The sequence below is a fragment of the Corvus moneduloides genome, chromosome 7 (assembly GCF_009650955.1).
Source record: "Corvus moneduloides isolate bCorMon1 chromosome 7, bCorMon1.pri, whole genome shotgun sequence".
NCBI lineage: Eukaryota > Metazoa > Chordata > Aves > Passeriformes > Corvidae > Corvus > Corvus moneduloides.
In genome coordinates, this window is record NC_045482.1 from 23943907 (window position 1) to 23963445 (window position 19539).

Below are 19539 nucleotides of genomic sequence, written 5' to 3' on the forward strand. Positions count from 1 at the left end.
GCAGTACCTGCTGGATCCCGGGGTACTGGCTGAGGGCTCGCAGTGCTTCGAGGGCTCCCTCCCTCACGGTTTTGCGCGGGTCCTGGCAGGTCACCTGCAGCAGGAGGTCGGGGGCCCTGTTCTGGATTAGCAGATCCCGCAGCTCCGCCCCGCACTGGCCCAGGTTGCTCAGGGCCAGGGCCGCGTTGCAGCACGTCTTTGCCTGCGTGTCGCTCAGCAGCCGGGTCAGCGTGGGCACGGCCCTGCGCAGGGTCCCCGCCGGGCAAGACGCATGGAAGGCGGCGTTGCCCACTGCAAAGGTGGCTGCCCTGCGCACGCAGCCCTCCGGGTCCGACAGGCACTCCAGCAGCCTCTCCAGCCAACCAGGCTGGCTCTGCAGCGCTGGGGGAAAGCTGTGGCGGAGCAGGTTGCCCAGCAAGTTGCAGGTTCTGGCCCGTATCAGGTGTTGCTGGTGGCTGAGCAGGTAGGTCAGTGGCTGGTCAGCCACATCTGAGTCCCTTAGGATCCTCTGGAGAAAGAGCAGGTGCTCTGAACAGGTCCGGGCCATGTGGGCCAAGAGAGACAGGAGGTCAGTTGTGAGTGTGACATTGTCTGAGAACAAGACAGACTTCAAGAAGGCAACAATGTGCTCCGAGGCAGCAGCTTCCCTCACTACTTGGTCTATGACCTGTGTGTCAGACACAACAAGATGGCACAAGAGGCCCATGGGGAGCTCGGTGAACGAGAAGGGCAGATGGCGAGCGCAGACCTAAGGAAAAAGGACAGACAGCACTGCCGAGTGCACTGCACTCACGTGCGAGCCGAGCCAAGCCAAGCAGCAGCTGAATGCAGCCAGCAGGTCAGCACAAGCTTAGCAGCCAGTCAGGCTTCTCCAAGGGCTACATAGCACCCAACTGACATCCCTGTGTGGGCAGGAACTGCCAACACGATGTGAAGTGGTGCCATGCATTGGGGACTGCAATGCAGGGAGGTGTGACCACAGTATGGGGGGAAGGAGGAACACAGGGCCAAGAGAGTACCTGCAGCAGCTGGGCAGGGATCTGGGTATCTCTCATAGCCTCCATGATCAGTGCTAAGGTGTCTTTATCCACATCCAGGGCAAAAGGGAAACAGAGGAGCTGGCAGACCTGGATGACCACATCTGGGACAACCTCAGGGTCCCCATCCTTTCCTGCTTGCCTGAATATGTGAAAGAGAGAGGGCTTAATACAGAGGTGATCAGAAAAACCTCAGGGCAAGGGGCAAAGGGCATTCCCTGCACCGGACACTAAGAGGCTCTGCAAGAGCCAGGTCAGGAACTTCTGAGCCCTTGGTGTGCTCATGTCCATGCCCCATTCAGCAGCTGAGCTCTGCCCACTCCAGCCCTTGCCACAACTCACATCTGTGCCAGGCATGCCAAGAAGCCAGGGGACAGCAGTCTCTTCAGTGTCACCATGAGGACACCATGGGACTGGGTGAGCTGAAGCAGGCACTGGTAGGACTCACGAGTGAAGACTCTGAGGGCCAGGCTGAGGAAGAACAGGGTTCCTGCAGGGGAAACAGCAGGCAGAAGGGCAAAGCTAGAGAAGGCCGTAAAGTCCCTTCACTTCTGTCTGTGCTACCTCAAGGCTGCTCCAAGGTGGATTCTGTGATTCCCTGCCCAAAACCAGAAAACCTCCACCCAGGTGGTCACACCTGCCAGAGTGGACATTCCCTGCAGCATAGACACCCTTTTTCATTCCTCCACAGCCAGCTCAGCTGAGCTACTGCCAACTGGACACAGCATGGGCCAGCCCGGCCCTCTCTCCCCAGAAGACACTGCAATCTTCAAGAAAAACCACCTGAGTCCTCTGGCCTCAGGGAACAGATGTGAACAGGGACAAACATGGGCAAGTCTGAGAGCAGGATGTGAAGCAGGGTCCAGGGCAGATGCCCTGCTGTCCTGCAGCTCCTACCTTGAGGGGAGAGGAGGTTCCAGTCTGGCTCTGCCATGTGGTGACCAGCACCTGGGGGCGGGTCTCCCTCCAGCGCTGCCCTGTTGGTGCCCACATGAAGCACCACAGCAACACAATGCCAGACCAGGCTCCACAGCTCTGAGGAAGCAAAGCCCTGCTCCAAGGCCACATCCTCCTAGAGGCAGAGAGGCAGATGTCAGAGGCCTTCATGGTCCTCCGTGGCTCCCCAGGGTTCTGATAAATGGCTCTGCCAGCCCCATGGTCCTGTGAAGGTCAGGGCTAGACGGACATGGCCCACGGGTCCTGCTGCACCTTTCAATAGTGTCAAGCCCAGGGCATCTCTGCCCTCCTTCACTCCAGTGTGCTCATGGATCACCCCTCCCTGCCCACCACTCTCCCATCACCCCTCCCTCCCCACCCATCTCCCATCAGGGAGATAAGCTGACTCTCATGGGGTTGCACAGCTCAGCCAAAGCTGCACAGTTCCCTGGTTTCCCTCAGCCTCATTACCAATCTGCATTCAGGCCTTTTTGCCACCACACCTTTTGGCAGGGACAAGGCAAAGGAGATGGCCAGACTGGTACCTGTTCAAGGAGTTCCAGCAGGAGGAAAAAGAGCCCATCATAGAGACCAGCACCCATTGGCAGGGGGAGCCACAGCTGTAAGAGAGTGGGAGACAGTCTGGAGCTGGGTGCTGGGTTTGAGGGCAGCAGCATCACACTTGCACCCTTCTGGGCCCATCTCTGCACACCTCCACAGAGGGGTATGCATGGCTCCCCAGCTTCTCTGTCCCTATCCCATACCTCTGCAGGCGCTGTCAGTGCATTTGTCACTCCTGGTAGGATCTTTTCTCCCTTGAGCTCCAAAGCCACCCCATGCTGACTGAGCTGTGCCAGGAGGAATGCTGCAGCACCCTGCAGGACAAGGAGAGCTCAGCACCTTTCGGACTTTCCCATCTGCTTGGTCACTATTGACCCTTCATCCCACCCTGAGTGAGGAACAGTAAGGCCCAAATGGGATGCAGGGGTCTGCAAGGCTCTCAGTGGTGGCTCTGGCAGTGGGGGCGGCTTACCACGAGGGACACGACAGGAGACTGGGTGATGAGGTCCACAGCCAGGGTAACCACCTCCTCAAGCCTGAAATGCAAGGACCAGGAGACAATCACTATGTTCCCACAGCTTCACATCATGCAGAATGGCAGCATCCAAATACCCACAAGGCTGGCAAGCAGCCATGTTTCAGGAGGAGCCCTGGTTCACAGCACCTCCTTGTCCGCACTGGGTCATCCTCACCACATCCTCAGCACCCAACCACACTGCCCAGAATTCCACTGGTATGTCTGGATCAGAGGGATCAGTGGGACAGGTTCCCAGCTCTGGGCAGGGTGCAGGACAGAGGGCTGTTCAAGGCAAGGCATGTTCCTCTCCCACCCATGAGTGCAGGTGGGTGCTTACCTGGGAGGGGAGGCCTGAAGCTGCAGGGTGAGCAGGGCCAGCAGGTACAGAGAGGCTTCACAGGCTGCCTCCTGGGCCACCTCCACCACAGGGACCTACCAAGGGAACAGGAGTCATAGCAGGGGAGAAGAAGGTGTTTCTGGGCCCCGGAGGAGAACTGCACTCTTCAGATTAAACTCCCCTAAACTCTTCTTCCCACACGGATTGGGCTGACCAGTGCTCAGAGGAATGCATCCTGCTTGCCCATGCTCCCACTCCACCACCAGGGCTGTGGTCAGTCCTACCTCACCCTTCAAGAGCTGCATGAGGGAATCCCACAGTGGTTGGCTCCTTCCCAGGTGCTGGCACAGGTTTGGACAGGCATGGCAGCCAGCGTAGAGGATCTGCAAAGCAGAGGGAAGAGATGCCTACCAGGACAGGTTCCACCCCATGGCTACCATAAGCTCATTTATTCAATAACTGACACCAGGCAGATGGGAGGCACTGAGGGCTAAACCCACGGTTCCCTCTTCCCCATGCTCCTAATTCCAGAGCAAAGGCCCAGGCACCTCTGGGCAGAGACAGATAAAAGGATGGGGCCATTACCTTCAGGATGTTCAAGGAGCAGCCTGGGTGCTCCAATCTCCCCAGCAGTCTTGCAAGTTGCTGGCTCTCTCCTTCCATAAGCTTTTCAGCTACTGCATGAGCAACCTGCAGAAATCAGCCTGTTTTGCACTCTGGGTACCTGAAGGACTGCACAGACTAGAGAAGTTTAATGCTAGCAACAATTTAATGAAAGAAAGCATCTGCTTCCTACATTTTGCCTGTGTCTACTCAGGAATGCCTATCTGCCATGACCTAGCATGGCTTTGATGCACAGTCCCAGAGCTGAGATGAGCAAGGTAAGATTCCTCCTCTGCTTCCCTCCTTGTTGACTCAGAGTTAAAGAATCAAATGTAAACCTGTAATTGTTTTCCCTCTTACTGCCCCTTCAATTTCAGATTTCCTACAGTTCATATCACTGTAATAAAAGAATTCTTCATGTTTTCCATGCATTGCCTAGTTCTTTACTTAGCCCATCTCACAGTTCAGATCCTAAGTTTGAGTCTCTTAATTGATTCAAGAATCCGTACATTCCTAGGGTCAGCTGCTGGCTGGGGAGGTGCAGCCCACAAATATGAGCCCTGCAGCCAATAAAGCCAGAGGATCCCAGCCCTCCACTCTACTGCTGAGAAAGAGATCCTCCTGGAAAGGGCTGCTGCCCCTGTGGAGACCACACCTCTTTGCCCCGTACACAGAGCTGGTCTGACCTGCTGCTTGGCTTCCCAACAGCTGTTTCTCTCCAGGGGGATGCTGCAGGCAGCAGCCAACGCAGCCAGGAAGACGTCTGCCACACATGGACTCTGGTCATGGGCTGACTTGCCCTCTGCCGCTGCACCTGCACAGGGACAGAGCTTGGGAGTCATGCTGAAGGTGCTGAGGGGCAGCAGGATGGGGTTGGATGGCAAGAGAGGAAAAGTCAGTCTTGTGATATGAGGAAGGTGAGATCTGGGATTGAGGGAGGAGAGCCCAAGTTAGCAGGGGTCTGGACAGATAAGCTTCAGCCACCTCTTCTGGCCAACAGCTCTACAATGGCCGTCAGTGCTCTGATGGAGCCCAAGGGCAGGAGGGAGAAGAAACCCCAGGAAGATGTGGCGAGCTGCTACTACTGCTACCTCGAAGAGCAGGCTGCTCTGAGATGGATCCCTGAAGGAGTCTGTTCAGCAGGGGCTGATACTCCTCTCGCAGCCTGGTGTAGAAGTGTGCAGAGATAGAGGGGTCTGTCGTGTCCAGGCTCTCACAGAGCTGGGTGAAGCACTAGGAAAAACACAGGGGTTGCCATCACTGCAGACTGAGTGTGGGAGGGGAGAGAAGGACAGCACAGGAGGAAGCCGTGGGAGGACAGCAGAGATGGGGAGAAGGACTCATGCTGGAACTTCAGGGACCTCCAAATGTCCACTCCAGCCAGGTTACTGTACGGGACCCACATATGGCTGCACGCTGCCGAAGTGAGGGGTACATATGGAGGCACATGTCCCTTCTCACCTCTATCACAGCCTGGCAGAGCATGTCCAACAGCTATTTTTGCTCTTAATTCTTCTGGCTCTAAAACATGCAGCTCAAAAACAAAGGCTAAAAGCAAGATGATATAAAATGTGAGCCTGTATGCATTTCCTGCCTGAGCCACATGTGAATCATACTCCAACGCTGAGAACCTGCTGTGCCCACCCAGCACAATCCCAGCAGCAGAACTTTTGGCAGCAGAACCAGAAGCATGTCTGGCAAAGTGACAGTTTTGGTGCCAGGGTGTGTACAAGAGACTGTGCCTGCCATCAGCTCAGCTGGTAAAGCCACACCAGAATGGTAAAGCCAGCAAAGGTGCCCCCTCAGAGACCTTCTTTATGTATGCAATTCCCCACAAAAACCCCAAGGGGTCAGACAGCCTGCCCTGACAAGAATACATTAGACCCCGTAGTTAGGAGCACAGTCCTCAGCCTGTGTTCCCCCAACATACACAGACAACCCCATAGCTTCTGTCCCTGGGGCAGAGGGTGTGGCAGAGGGAGATGGGGGTACCCTTAGCAGGAGGCTTTGCTGGCAGAGTCTCATCTCAGTGTCAACTGGTGCAGCCAGCAGCTCCGGCAGCAGGGACAAGAAGCAGTCAGCACTCTCCTGAAAGGCCTGCAGGCTGGGGGGGGGGGGGGGCCAGGGGCAAATGAGTGCAGAGAAACACAGCCCCTTGCTGTGAGGACAGGATCTGAACACGCCCACATGGTGCTGGCTAATGGAGCAGGCAGCACACACTCACACTGTGAGCTGCTGTCAGCAGGCAGCACAACTGGACTTGTCAACTGTGCCTTTCCTTTAATTAGTCCCATTCAAGGAAAGTGCTCCTCTGTAAGCTCAGCAATATGGCATGAAGCGCTTAGACCATGATGCTTCCCCACAGAGGCAACTCCAGCTGCAGACTATGAACACCACCCTTCTACCTACTGCCAGGTCCCCAAAGTGGCCACACAAGACCTCAGAGAACAAAAAGTTGTTCCTACCTGTCCTTTTGCCCACTCTCCTCCAGGCTGCATTCACTGCTGAAATAAACTTTGGTCACCATGAGGATGTCTGTCAGCACAGCGATACACCAGGGCTGCTGCAGAATCCAGAAAGAAACCACAAATGGGGATTGTCTGCTGGCCATCCCCACACCACTGTGACAGGATCCTTCCCTGCCAGAACCTCCCCCTTCTCAAGGGTGCCTAGAAGAGGAATCTGTGAGCCAAATCCAGCAGGACACCAGGGCCTCCTCAGCACCAGCACTCTGCAGGGCTGGAAGGAGCCCAAATTTCTCTGGGGTTCTACACTCACCTGCTTGGTGCAACCAGTCTCCAGGATCTGCTTGGCTAGACACAGCAGGGACAGAGGCACATTCAGTTCTTGGCAGAAGTGGTCCAGCAGCTCAGCATCACACTGGGTAGACAGGAGGTTGCCCATAACACGAAGCACAGAACGAAGATGGGAGGCTCCCTCCAGCATCCCTTCCAGCACCTGGACACAGAGGAGCCAGAAGAGCTTATAATGAGCAGCAGTTTTGGTCTCTCCACCAGCCACGGAGCAGCCCTTCAACCCATTCAGGCAGAAGACAGCAGAAGAGCAGATGGCAAGCCAGTTGCATGGGACAGCTACAACTCCTGGAAAAGCAGAAGATCTTTTTGCTGGCTGGACTGAGGACTCTCCAAATGTTTCCAACCCAACCCTGGGGAAGAAGGCAGCATCCAAGTCTCCAGTCTTAGTTGCCTGGGCCAGCCATCACTTACCTGCTGAGCAGAGTCTGCCAGGTGGTCCCGGACATGGTGCTGGAAGGCCGGGTCCCTCAGGAGGCTCAGAGGCATGCTCAGCTGCATGGCTGAGGGCTCAGTGCCCTCAATCAGATGCTGCCATTCCTCATCGCTCTCCAGCTCCTAGCCACAGAGGAGAGAGGACTGGTGCCACAGACCCTGCCAGTCCCAGGGTCTCTGTACCAGCCCCTGGCAACTGGGCCCTGCTGTCCTCACTTAAGACATCATCTTACCTCACTCTCCAAGTCTACAGCCTCAGTGCTGTGCCTGCCCCAGGGCTCTGTCCTGCCAGCACCAGGCTGTGGATGGGAACCTGCTTCAGGAAACTCCCACTCATAGTCGAGAGAGAGGCTGTGTTGCCTGGCCAAGGAAACAGTACAGTCAGTGAAAGACCTTTTCTTTCCCTCTTCCTCCTGCCCCAGCCTCAGCCTTCCTCACCCTGGGTTGGGAGGACACTCCTCAAACTCCCACTCTGCTATGCTGCTTTTCCCTTGCAGGAAACATGGATTCTTCTCACTGGAGGCAGCCAATGGCTCCCTCTCCTCACGGGCTGCCTTCCGTGATGCTGCCCTGGGTCTATGCGTGGGAGGTCCATTGTCAGAATCCTTCATAGATGCATCACCTGCCTTCAGTTGCCCCTGGTGATGGCAGAGAAGTTGGGTCAGGGCAGGGTTACTCAGCCAGATGAGCCCCCTAGACTCCACCACCATGAGCACCCCACATCCTGCCTTGTGTGTCACTGACACCCCAGCCTGACCCATGTACTCATGTGTTTCCCCCCAGGAACCATTCCAGTGCCCCTCCTTTGCCATGACTGTCAGACAAAACCAGGGGAACCCCACACTTTTCTCCACCTTTTTCTGTCTCTCTTCAGCCATCTTCTGCTGGGCCTTTCTCAGGATCCTGGACTGGCTGCTCCTGGGGGCCATGGAATGGACTTGCTGCTCCTTCAGGGCCTGCAGCTCTGGGGACAGCTTGGTGGTGAAGGGGTTTGAGATCACATGCTCTTCTGTGTCATCAATCACTGGGGAGGCAAGAGGAGAACTTCAGCAGCAGCTCTACCTTGTGACACAGAGAGAGTGATCTCTCTTGAGATCCCAGGGGAATCCCAAGGGACCCAGAGCAAGACCAGGTGCAGGAGCTAGGAGTCATTGCTTGGAAAAAGCTGAGAGGAGGGAGGCATTGACCAGGATAGTAAAAATAGCAGGGCAGGGAGGTCCTCCCAGTCTCCAGCCAGTAGTAGAAGGAAACAGACCTGGACAGTTTCGGAAAAAAGAGTAAGTACTCACCAGTAACCCGTCCAGCAATGAAGGGGTGAGAAAGCAGCTCTGGCCATGACAGGCGCTGGTGGGGGTCCTTCATTAGTAAACCCTGAAGGAAGCTCTGCAGAGCAGCAGAGCAGCAGGATCACTGACACATGTTCAGCACCCACCAGTGAGCATAATGTACCCACCAGTCTCCCCCAGTGAGGGCACCCAGGAGGCCTGCCTTTCCTGCCTAGCTCTGGGAAAGGAGTAGCTCTAGTGCCTAGGGCAGATGGGAAGACATTTCACTTCCCAACACAATAAATCACTCCTCTGCTGTTGGACCCAGTTTCCCAGCTTATGGACAGCAGACATTTGGTAACAGTGATACAGGTTCCCCTTCCAGGAGGTCCAGCTCTCATTGCTTTTCTATGTTCTGAAGTCCCTGTTAGGGGACATAAAAGCTAAGAGTGACCCACTACAGCAGCAGGCAAGGCCAAAACTGCATTAACAGATCTCACCCTGCAGACAGGGCCTCGGCCCTTACCTTGAACACTGGGCTCATGGTCATGGGCCATTTGACAGGGTCCTTGATGATGAGGCTGACAAGCTGGAAGATGCTGTTGGTGTAGAAGGGAGGAGTACCCACAAACAGCTCGTACAGGATGCAGCCCACAGACCACAGGTCTGCTGTGTGGTCATACGGCCGTTCTTCCACCAGCTCAGGGGACATGTACAGCGGGGTGCCCTTGATGGAGGTCAGCACCATGGTGTGGATGCTCATGGTACGGGCAAAGCTGCTCAGAGCAAAGCACAGATCGCAAGTTCAGGCTGAAACATCTGTTGCAGCTCCCAGGGAGTTCCCTATGAATTTACCAATACTTCTTCCCTCTGGAGGACAAAATCTCTCCTCTCTGCTTAACCTCTAAATATGCACAGAATCCAGGCCCCCTTCCACACTCCCCCACTCCTCCTCTACAGCATCCAGGACACCCCTTGGCTGCTCCAAGGCCAAGCATCTCCCTCAGCACTCACCCGAAGTCACAGAGCTTGACAACACCATCTTTGGCCAGCAGGATGTTCTGGGGTTTTATGTCACGGTGCAGGATGCGGTGGGAGTGCAGGTAATAGAGAGCGGAGATGAGTTGGGCAGCTATGGTCTGGACCTGCCAGAGACACAGAAGCCTCACCCTGTGTCCCATGGTGCCACCCACTGGCACAACCATGGGGGCCAGGTCCCTTACGGCCTGGCTCCCACACTACTTCTACTTCTGTCCTGCTTGGGGCAGGGACCAACCCCAGCTGTGGGCCAGCAGTTTCTTGGAGTAGGCCAATAGCCAAGGCAGCAGTCTGGTGCTGTGGCCCTTGGAAAGGGAACAGAGAAACTGAGGTCTCTGCAGGACCCCACTGTCCCACAGTGCCAACCTGGCCTCCTCTCCATCCTTTCCAGAAGCTCTGCCAGGTAAAGCCCCAGAGGCACCCTCACCCTCCTGACATCTCCTGGCTCACACCAGAGACCCTTTGCCTGCAGGCAGACAAGTCCTGTTTTCTCCAGCCTGCAGCAAACACTGCATGGCCACTACCATGATAGACACCTGGTCCTCAGGGAAACTCCCATCATCCTCCAGGATCTGGAAGAGCTCTCCCTCTGCGTAGTCAGTCACTACCACCACCTGGAGGGAAGAGCAGCATGGTGAGATCAGGCCCTGGGGACCAGGACAGAGCAGGGTAAGAAATCTGAGGGAGGTGTTGGGGTGTCATCGTGCAAAGTCCATCAGCTTGGGCTGGGACTTGGAATGGAATAGACCTCCCATGGCTGCACTGCAGCAAGGACCTGGCACTTGGCAGAGGTCTTGTAGCTGTCCATATCTAAGACAGCCAGCAGAAACAAGGGAAGAGGGAAGGACAGGACAAGCCCAGAATGGTACTTCCAAGCCCAGTGGGTAGAATCACTCCCTTGAGCTTGTTTTCAATCTGCTGTCTAATGACTTCATTTCATGTTCCCATGTCCCATAGAGGTCTTCAATCCTCTATTATCATATTCTACCCGTGAGAGTTTAAATCAGTGAAAAGCCAGTCTCTGGAGAGACTGATGAGTGAAGAGTCACACTCATACTGTGATCTCAAACCACTTTTCCTGCATCACACACCCCCTGGTCAGCTCCTTCACCTCTGCATATGACCTAGTACAGCCCACGCAGGTGTTGGCTCCCCACATAGCACATACTAAAGGGCTCTGAAAAACACTAACCAGACCCTGGGATGAAGTCACTACCATCTCCCGAGAAAGATGTCCCTACAACAGCAGGGGACAGCCTTTCTTCCCCTGCCCCAGTCAAGAAAAAGCGTTTGTCTGGAGTAGTCCCCTTCACCTCCTTAGCAGTCTCAAAGCTGTCAAGCATCTGGATGATGTTGGGGTGATGGAGATCTCTCACAATCTCAATTTCCCGCTGCAGGTTCTTCAGCTCCTTCTCAGACCGCCCCACCTTGGGGATGAACTTCAAGGCCACCACCTTTCAAAGCAGGAAAAGCTGGGATCAGACCAGGCTCCTGGTCAGACCCACCCTGGCAAAGGCTGCTTTTAACCCAAACAGGACTCAGTACTTTCCAGCTGAACACAGACAATAGAACAATGAGATATTTGTTCACTGGGCCCGTTGGACCTAGGGTTCTCCCCAGGCCCTTGCACATCAGCACTGGTGCTCACACTTCTTTTCACACTGGCATTTAAAGCAAAGAAATGTAATCAGTGAACACAGATAAAACCAGGACTTCAGAAACATGGGACAGGACCTCAAGATGCTGGTGAACAGCAGGTCTAACATGAGCCAGCAGTGTGCCCTGGAAATGAGGAACACTAGCAGCACCCTGGGCTGGATCAACAGGCAGGAACTGCAGGGAAGTGATTATTGGCCTTTATTTTGAACCTTGTGGACCATGTTGGGAATATTGTGGCCAGGTTTTTGGCCCAGAAAGACATCAGTAGGCTGGAGTGGGTATAGCAGAGAGACCCATGATGGTGAGGGGACTGAAACACGTGGAAGGGCGACACAGGGATTACAAATTGAAACAGAGGGAGGTTCAATTTGATAAGAGGAAAACACATTCATCCCAGTAATAGTCAGGCACCAGCTGTAGGGTGTTTGTCTTGAGGGTTTCAGAGGATCTAAATTTAGCGCTGGCCCTGCTGTGAGGTCTTGAGGTCGCTCCTGATGTCCCTTGAATCCAAATGACTCAGTGCCAGCAGGAGCTGGTCAGGAATGTCAGCAGAAAGCCGAATGAATGCCGAGTCCCAAAGGCCTGGCAGAGTCTTAGAACCCAAGAGGCACCAGAAATCAGCCCCAGCCACATACAACAGAGCCGCAACCCTCTCCCCTCACCTGGGCGCTGTGCTTCCGGCGCCCCTTGTACACGCGCCCAAAGGAGCCTTCGCCGACCATTTCGAGGATGTGGTAGTTCTCCATCGTTCGGGACGGGGCCGCTGAGCTGCCGAGGCAAAGAGGCCAGTGAGGAGCAACGTCTCCCCTCCCGCGGGGCTGCACCCAGCGCCCGTTCCCTTGGGCGAGTGTCCTCCCCCCGCCCCAGGCTTTGTTCCTGCCCACCGGCCGCACGGCAGGACGAGCCGCGAGCCCCGAGGGCAGCACTCTCGCTGCGGGATGAGCCTCGCCCCGCTCCGCTCCTGCCCCGGACCCGCCGCCGAGCCGTCTCCTGGCAACGGACTGCCCGCTTCCGCTTCCGGGGCGGGCGGGGAGATGGCGGCGGCCGGTGAGGAAGCGGAGGCGACGGACTGGTAACAGCCCCCGTACCTTCCCCGGTCTCTGCACCCTCCCCCGTGCCCGCACCCCTGCTGTCCCGCACCCCCAGCCCGCCGGGGCCGTCTGACCCCCGCCCGGTCGGTTCCCGCAGGGCGCTGCCGCCGGAAGTGGAGGTGCTGGAGTCCATCTACCTGGAGGAGCTGCGGGTGGCGCGGGGCCTGGGCAGGTACGTCCCGCGTTCCCCATCCCCGGCCCGGCCCCGCGCCGCCCTCCTCACCCCGAACTGCCCCTTCTCCAGGTGGGAGCCCTGGGAGATCAGCATCACCCTGCACCCTGCCACGGCCCAGGACCAGGACTCCCAGTACGTCCGCTTCACCCTGGTCCTCTCCGTGCCCCCTCAGGTAGGCTTCCCGCTCCCCCCGCGCCCCTGCACCTCCCGGCCGCGGGCCACTCCACCTTCCTTGTGCTTTGGGTGTTTCTCTTTTATCTTAGTATCCTGATAAAGCTCCGGAGATCTCCATCAGGAATCCGCGGGGGCTGTCAGATGAGCAAATTCAAAAGTGAGTGCCAGGAGGGCGGGGAGTGGCGATCCTTTCCTCCAGAGATCCGAGAGGCAGAACTGTTGGACAAGCCTTCTGTAATTCATGTGACTTCCCATGTCTGGGATACAGGGATGAGATGGATACAGGTCCCTAAATTACTTTGTCCTTAATTTCTCAGGAGCCATTGGTGCCGAATTTGACACAGAGGGGTCCACCTTGTGGTTGTTGCCCTGTGGTCCCCCTGGAATGTAATTTGAATCCCCAGGGCCTTGAAAGCTGCTGGTCCTGCTCTGGCAGAGGTGGGACTGATCCAAGTCCTTGGGCAGTCAGTTCTTGCCTTTGTGCTTCGGTCCTTGGCACAGTGGAATGTGTGCAGAGACCTTGGTGCCTGCCAGCAGCACGTGAGGATGCAGCTCCCAACACTCAGGCAGGCTCCCCCTGCTCAGGGGCTGCTGATTCGCCAAAGCCTGGGATTCACCAAAACCAAAGGGTGCTGGGTGAGCTCAAGCTGAGGCCATCAGCAAATCTGCTCCTGCAAGTCCTGTCATGACAAAGGCTTCCTGTGCACTGGCTTGTGGGGAGCCAGGACTGCATGTGAATATGTGTGTGCCTGTCCTGTGCTCCAAGCAAAGTCTGAAGGCCAGTCCTCTCTTTTTTCTTGTCATCATGGCAAGATGGCAGGTATGTGGGACAGTGAAAAGGTAGCTAAATTTGTGTTAAGGATTTCTGCTGCTTTGCTGTAGGATTTCCCAGACCCTCAGAAGTGTTGCTGAAGCCAGACTGGGGACAGAGGTGCTCTATGAACTGATCGAGGTGAGAGTCGGAGGAGGCTGGGGGTGACCAGCCACAGACACTGATCCCTGACTGCCCAAGGGGTGGGACATCTCTGAGCCCATGGGCAGGCCAGTGAGTAAAATGTTTGCTTTAATGCTTTCACAGAAGGGGAAGGAGATCCTCACTGACAATAATATTCCTCAAGGACAGTGTGTGATCTGCCTCTATGGATTCCAGGTAGGCATGTGTCTCCTGACCCCACAGACTGACTGGGAAGTGAGGCAGGAGAACAGGAAGTCTGACACTGGGATATCAGTCTGGGACCAAGATGTGCCCCAGCAGTCCCCTGCCCCCCGTTCTGTGGGTGATCTGGCTGCACAGGGCCCTTCCTAGTGCAATACATGCTGCTCTTCCCATCAGCCTTTAGATAATCTTCTACAGAAAATGGGCATGGGGCAGTGAGAGATGCTGGAGCATCTCCAAAGAAGCATAGACTTTGGGACTAGTTGATGGTGCATTTCAGCTTCCCTGTGTTGGTTACACCTCACCTGGAGATCAGCACACAGGTGGTCAGGAGGGACTAGAACATATCCATGCAGGTGCTGAGGTCTGTGGGGACAGGGAAGCTGGCCTTATCAGGTTGCAAGGAAAGTCAGCACCTGCCTAGGAAGGAGAGCACATCAGGTGGGAAGATTGCTGCTTACACAGGAACACATGCGGAGAAATCAGTCATAAAATCTTTGCATCTTGACATTAGGACTATTTCTAACATTTGAAACAAGAAGCAGCATCTCAGTAATTGCTGAGGGAGTGGAGATGCAGCCCAACAGAAGGTGTTAGGTGCCTCTGCCACCACTAGCCCTAGTTCCCCATGGCCACCACTGACATGGAAGTGAAAACCCAACTCAGCTGGGTGGTTACACAACCCTTTGCTTAGAAATCCTTCAAAGGCACTCTTTTCTCTTGACAGGAGAAGGAAGCCTTCACAAAGACCCAGTGCTACCACTACTTCCACTCCCACTGTCTGGCCCGCTATGCCCAGCACATGGAGGAGGAGATCCTCATGCAGCAGGAGGAGAGAGAGCAGCACCTTGCACCATCCCCCAAACAGGTACTGGGCCCACTTCCTTGGCCCCCTGCACAGACCCTTCTAACATCTGTATCATGCTCTTTGGGACATGGAGCCTGTGCTGAGAATCAGAGCAGGGACTAGACTAAGTTATCTCCAAGGGCCCTTTCCAGGGAGATTGGAACCAAACAAATTGGTTTATTGGACCTCTGGGTCAGTGCCTGCTGTGTGAGGGGGCAAGGGAGTTGCATTTTTAGACTTCTGGAACCACAGGATTTAGAGAGTTCCTTCCCTAGTCCTAGTCCTTGAACTGTGGGGGGTTGCAGCAGGGTAAACACAATCACCTGTGTTTTGGGGTGATAAAACCTGCCTAGCACATGTTGGAACAGTTGTCAGCTGTGGAGCAAACAGCACAGCTGAGCATGGAACAAGTCAAAGGTTCCTTCCTACAAACCCTTTCAAAGAGGTGCTGCCTAGATGACACACTCCTTTGGAGCAGAGAGAAATAGATCCTAGGCTGAGGACCGAAGCCATACGTGTTGACAGGGATGCTTTGTAAAGCAGTCAGCTGCTGGAGCACAAATCCCAGCATGCCTCATGTGGAGACACCTTCCCTAGCAGTTGTTGAGAACCCAGGCTGCTTTCATGCTGCTGGAACCCCTCTGGGCTTCCTTACCTTGGCAGAAGAGTGAAGAAGACCACTCTTAGGGTGGGGTTATGGGGCAGCATGTGAGCTGGATTGCAGACAGGGTTTGCTGTCACCTCTTGCCTCCCCACAGGAAGTTGGTGTGCAGTGCCCTGTCTGCCGGGAGACCCTGGTCTACGACCTCTCTGCTCTGAAGGCAGCACCACCCCCACAGCACCCTCTGGTAAGAGATGGGGGTTCACCTGCCCAGCTGTGGCTTCAACTGGGACACTGTAAAGGATGAATGCATACACTGTCTCTCAGGTCCTCGTAGATGTCCCATCCAAAGGGCAGCTCACAGAGCAGGTTCAGTTGTATAGCCCTGAGTTGAGCAGATGTGCTGAGTGAGAGCTGATTCTGCCATGGGGCACATCCCTGCCCTCACTGGGATACAATCAGGTCAGGAGAGTGACCTGATGGTAGCTGCTCTGCATTCTGCCCCACAGCAGTCACTGCAGAAACAGTGGGTCTGCACTGGGATGCTGTGCCTCTGTCCAGGGATTTCTCATGCATCTGTAGGCCTGGTCAATGTGGTAGAAGGAAGCAAGTTGCCTGGCACTGTGCAAAGAAGGGTTTGGGGAGTAGCTCCCAGCCTTGCCACTGCCTATCCATGCTAGGTGTTGAGAGAGCCCTTACCCTGCATTGCTTTCTTCCACTCAGGAGCCGTATAGGCCAGATGCCAAGGTGCTGCAGCACCAGGAAGAACTGCGCCTGATTTTCAAGAGACAGCAAGAGAAAGGGGGAATCATCGACCCCGAGGCAGAGAGGAACCGATATTTCATCAGCCTCCAGGCGGTACGGCACTGGGGGCAGAGAACTGCTGAGAGGGCTCTGGGCTGCAGGACTAAGCACTGGCATCTGCTGTGGGACACCCCTGTCCTTTCCTTCACTGGTGGCTTCTTTCTTTCAGCCTCCAGCTGCTGTGGATCCAGGCCAAGCAGCCGCTGCCTCTGAGCTGTCGGTGAGTGCCCGTGCTGCGGACGTGCCCCAGCCGCCAAGCCAAGCCTCAGCTCCCGAGCCAACTGGGGCGTCGGAGGCCAGGGCGGAACCCACGCGGCCTGAGAGGCCTGCTGTGCCCAGAGAGCAACTGAGCAAGAGGGAGAGGCACAGAGGGGAGAAGCCAGGCTCCAGAGGCCAAGGCAGGCAGCTGTGCAGTGGCTCGCAGGAACCAGGAGAGGAAGCCTGTCATCCGCTCCATGGCTCCAGGGGGCCCAGGGTCTTCAGCCGGAAACCGGAGCGGAGACCTGCTGGATGGCACAGCCAGGAGTTTTCAAAGCCTCACAGTAGAAGCAGGGCTGCTCCCTTGGCTGACAGAAAGGGGATCTGCCCTGAAGAGCCCTCACCAGCAAGAGAGGCTGTGGACTTGAAAGAGGAGCACCATGACGTGGAGAAATGGAGCACAGAGGAGGGGACTGAGGCCCAGGGCAGGAAAAAAGAGAACCTGATGTTCAACCGCAGTGACCACAAAGCTGCCCCCAACTGGCAGGGCCACCATAGGCCCTGGGATTGTGGAAGGTGGGAGAGGTCCAGAGTTCAGGAGCGTGGTTCCTACCCTAGAGCACCAAGAGGGCGAGGGGTGTTCAGGCCCAGTGGACATCAAGAAGCCCATCCTGAGGAGGAGAGTGGATCCTAGCAGGAATGATGAGGGGCTGGGCTGGGGGAAAAAAGGGCTGTTTCTGGGGAGAACAATGAATGCTCTGGTGAAGCAGTAGCAAGCAGATACTGTACCCCATGGAAGGGAGGAGGCAGATGGCACATGGGACAGCTTGAGACAGACAGTGTTGCCAGGGTATGTGCAGAGTAAAGCATCCTGGCATGAGCAACTGGCTGTCGCTAGCATTAGAGAAGTGGAATCTTGACAGATCATATCAGCCTAGGTCTCAGAGGACCCAGAAGACAGAGGTAGTTTTGGGGATATGCAGCCATCATCCCTATAGGTGAAATGCCAAGAAATATGTACACCTACAGAGCAAATGGACTGAGCCCAGCATGGTGCCATGGCAGAGCCAAAGTTGTGGCAAGACCTTCCCCGGAAGCCAGTGTCCCAGTGGAGCTGCGGTGGTGCCAAGTGCTGGGACTGTGCCAGGGCAGTATATTGGAGCTCAGCTCCACTCGCTCTGTCCCCCATTCCTTCTCAGAGCACCTTCTCAACTGCTGGGATTGGCCAGGCAAGTCCTCTTTACACAGGGCATCTCCCAGTCCCAGCCAGGAGATCCAAGTTAAGCTTAAGTCAATGCATTGGCAGGTCACAGCCGTCTGGTGGCTAAGGCCTCACCTTGGCTCCCGCTTCTCCAGGAAGCCCATATTTAGCTGGAGCTCCTGCCCTGTTTTCCAGCTGCTTTTGTGCAGGCTGAAGCTGATGGGGGGAACCTTGGAAGAGGGCACTCTGCTTTGTAACCTGTATCTGTCAGAATCCCCCTCCAAGGCCAGGCTGTCTCTTGGCACTTCTGACAACCCAGAAGTGAATACCTGCCCCAGTATTTTGGATACTGCTAACTCCTGTAATCAAGCTGATACTGCTTAAATGAGGATTTGATGTTTAAACTAACTTGGTGCAGTTACTTCTACTGCTGCTCCACAGATTTAAACGGTGTCCCAATCCAAAGCTACGAAGAGTGATCCCCAAGCCTCTGAGTGGGGCACTGCTATTAAATTAATTTGTTGGGTCTTCTCCAGAGCCTGCTCCCTTTGTTTCCTCTGCCCTCTTGCTCCTCTGTTGCTTTTTGGAGCGAAGGTGTTGATCCCTGGTATTTTTCAATTCCTTCCCTGTTCCCTACAACCAGGACCGAGGCAGAGACCTTCCCCTGGCACTCCTGGGTGGCAGGAGGGCTCCCTGCTTTGCCTGGCTTAGTGTAAGCTCTCTGCCTCACCTAGACAATATTGATTCCTTCACACTTGTTTGTGCCTTGTCCCTCACCTCTTGTGCCCACACATGGGTTGTTATTGTCTTCCTCTTTCTGCTAAGTGCAAGAATAGCAGTGCCACAAGGGCATTTGCCAGTGCACACATCTGTCTGACTGATCTTTGGCACATGAAAGTTGCACTAACCCCATTATTGACTAAGAACTCATCTGCTGCCCTGCTTACTCCATATCTGGTCTTGACCTGAAGGGGTTGGTTAACATGCTGCCCAAGAACCTTCTGTGCTTAAATTTCCAACACTGGTCTATTTCCAACCCTAATGCTCTAAAATAATTATTTTTTCTCCCTCCTTGGCCTGAGCCTAGACTACCTGTCCTGGGCTAGGTGATCTGAGAGCCAGATGTTGTGCCCTCCTGCAGATGAGGGCTGAGCACTTGTGCCCTGAAGAGAACCCTTAATTTTTCTTCAGTGCTTGCTCTGTCCTTGTTCAGCTGTTTTCTGGGGGAATGGCCTGCCCACAGTTGGGTGAAAAGGCACAAACTTTACCTGACACTGGTGCTTGTTCTGCTGCCTCCTGCCTTCCCTGGTGAAACTGCTGTGCTCCAAGAAAGCCATTTGATTGTATCCTGAAAGAAACATGGAAGATCTCTGCCCCTTACAGCAGCTGAAGCTCCTTGGCTTCCTCTGGTGTGCCAGGATTACTCTCAGCAGGAAAGTTGCTGTGCCATGTTTGGAGCATGGGAATTCAGCCATGGAAATCAGAGTGAGGATTTGGATAACTTCAATCAAATGCCAGATATGTTAGTGGGAAGGGATTTTTCCCTGAGAATAGTGCTTTAGGAAGGGCCCTCTCTGACTCACTGCTGTCAGCCTGGAGCAGAGGGCATTTTGCAACAGTATGTGGAAATGAACTTGGGATAAACGAAACCTCGAGGTCAGAGGGGAGGAAGAGAGCCTGCACACTGACCTGACCTGGGTCCCCTTGCTTGGTGTCCACCTGTGTCACTTGCCTACCTCACAAGGCTGTTGTGAGGCTTAACTGGCAAAAGCCCTCGGGCCGGGCAGAAAGGCACCGGCAGCGTCTGTAGCATTAACACTATTAAAAGCAAGCAGAGAGAGATGCTGTGTGTGATGGCATTGGGCCCCTCTGGCTCCCCCCCAACCACTTCCTGTCCTCCCAGACAGCTGTGGGACATTTGCCAGTCACTCACTGGCCAGTTTTGACCCCCAGCTTTGAGGGAAGAGGCTGGATCTGAGCAGCCAGCCTCTGCTGGATGGCCAAACACAGGGTTTGAGATGCCAACCAGCAGCATTTGCAGAAACATTTTTGTAAGTCTGGGGTTGCATTAAACCAGTTCCTGTTTGCACC

At 55.2% G+C, this 19539-nt stretch overlaps 2 protein-coding genes across 2 annotated transcripts in view; one reads left to right on the forward strand and one right to left on the reverse strand.

Moving 5' to 3' along the window:
- The window catches only part of STK36 (serine/threonine kinase 36), a 15440-nt gene extending 3275 nt beyond the window's left edge, over positions 1 to 12165 (reverse strand). The window contains exons 1-25 of the mRNA XM_032114304.1: positions 11864 to 12165; positions 10856 to 10996; positions 10079 to 10156; positions 9519 to 9649; positions 9031 to 9280; positions 8529 to 8622; positions 8094 to 8263; positions 7678 to 7877; positions 7473 to 7599; positions 7219 to 7362; positions 6770 to 6949; positions 6457 to 6554; positions 5991 to 6095; positions 5083 to 5225; positions 4678 to 4805; positions 3974 to 4078; positions 3673 to 3771; positions 3389 to 3483; positions 3007 to 3070; positions 2738 to 2848; positions 2519 to 2593; positions 1935 to 2109; positions 1380 to 1527; positions 1020 to 1179; positions 8 to 748 (exon numbers count right to left, since the gene is read on the reverse strand). Of these exons, the coding sequence (XP_031970195.1) occupies positions 8 to 748; positions 1020 to 1179; positions 1380 to 1527; positions 1935 to 2109; positions 2519 to 2593; positions 2738 to 2848; positions 3007 to 3070; positions 3389 to 3483; positions 3673 to 3771; positions 3974 to 4078; positions 4678 to 4805; positions 5083 to 5225; positions 5991 to 6095; positions 6457 to 6554; positions 6770 to 6949; positions 7219 to 7362; positions 7473 to 7599; positions 7678 to 7877; positions 8094 to 8263; positions 8529 to 8622; positions 9031 to 9280; positions 9519 to 9649; positions 10079 to 10156; positions 10856 to 10996; positions 11864 to 11947 (3846 nt within the window). The 5' untranslated portion in view covers positions 11948 to 12165. The remainder of the gene's footprint in view (positions 1 to 7; positions 749 to 1019; positions 1180 to 1379; positions 1528 to 1934; positions 2110 to 2518; positions 2594 to 2737; positions 2849 to 3006; positions 3071 to 3388; positions 3484 to 3672; positions 3772 to 3973; positions 4079 to 4677; positions 4806 to 5082; positions 5226 to 5990; positions 6096 to 6456; positions 6555 to 6769; positions 6950 to 7218; positions 7363 to 7472; positions 7600 to 7677; positions 7878 to 8093; positions 8264 to 8528; positions 8623 to 9030; positions 9281 to 9518; positions 9650 to 10078; positions 10157 to 10855; positions 10997 to 11863) is intronic.
- An 11-nt stretch (positions 12166 to 12176) lies between these two features.
- Positions 12177 to 19290, forward strand: RNF25 (ring finger protein 25). The gene is made up of 10 exons (XM_032114314.1): positions 12177 to 12273; positions 12390 to 12464; positions 12537 to 12639; positions 12731 to 12798; positions 13524 to 13593; positions 13720 to 13791; positions 14525 to 14665; positions 15403 to 15492; positions 15969 to 16103; positions 16219 to 19290. The coding sequence occupies exons 1-10, from the start codon at positions 12236 to 12238 to the stop codon at positions 16939 to 16941; spliced, it is 1515 nt and encodes a 504-aa protein (XP_031970205.1). The 5' UTR covers positions 12177 to 12235; the 3' UTR covers positions 16942 to 19290.
- The last annotated feature ends 249 nt before the right edge of the window (positions 19291 to 19539 follow it).

Bases quoted from the DNA above. Each gene is read 5' to 3' on its own strand.
- RNF25 (XM_032114314.1), top strand. From the start codon at position 12,236: ATGGCGGCGGCCGGTGAGGAAGCGGAGGCGACGGACTG. The intron at 13,792-14,524 runs GTAGGCATGTGT...TTCTCTTGACAG, and splicing joins TCTGCCTCTATGGATTCCAG to GAGAAGGAAGCCTTCACAAA. The intron at 16,104-16,218 runs GTACGGCACTGG...TCTTTCTTTCAG, and splicing joins ATTTCATCAGCCTCCAGGCG to CCTCCAGCTGCTGTGGATCC.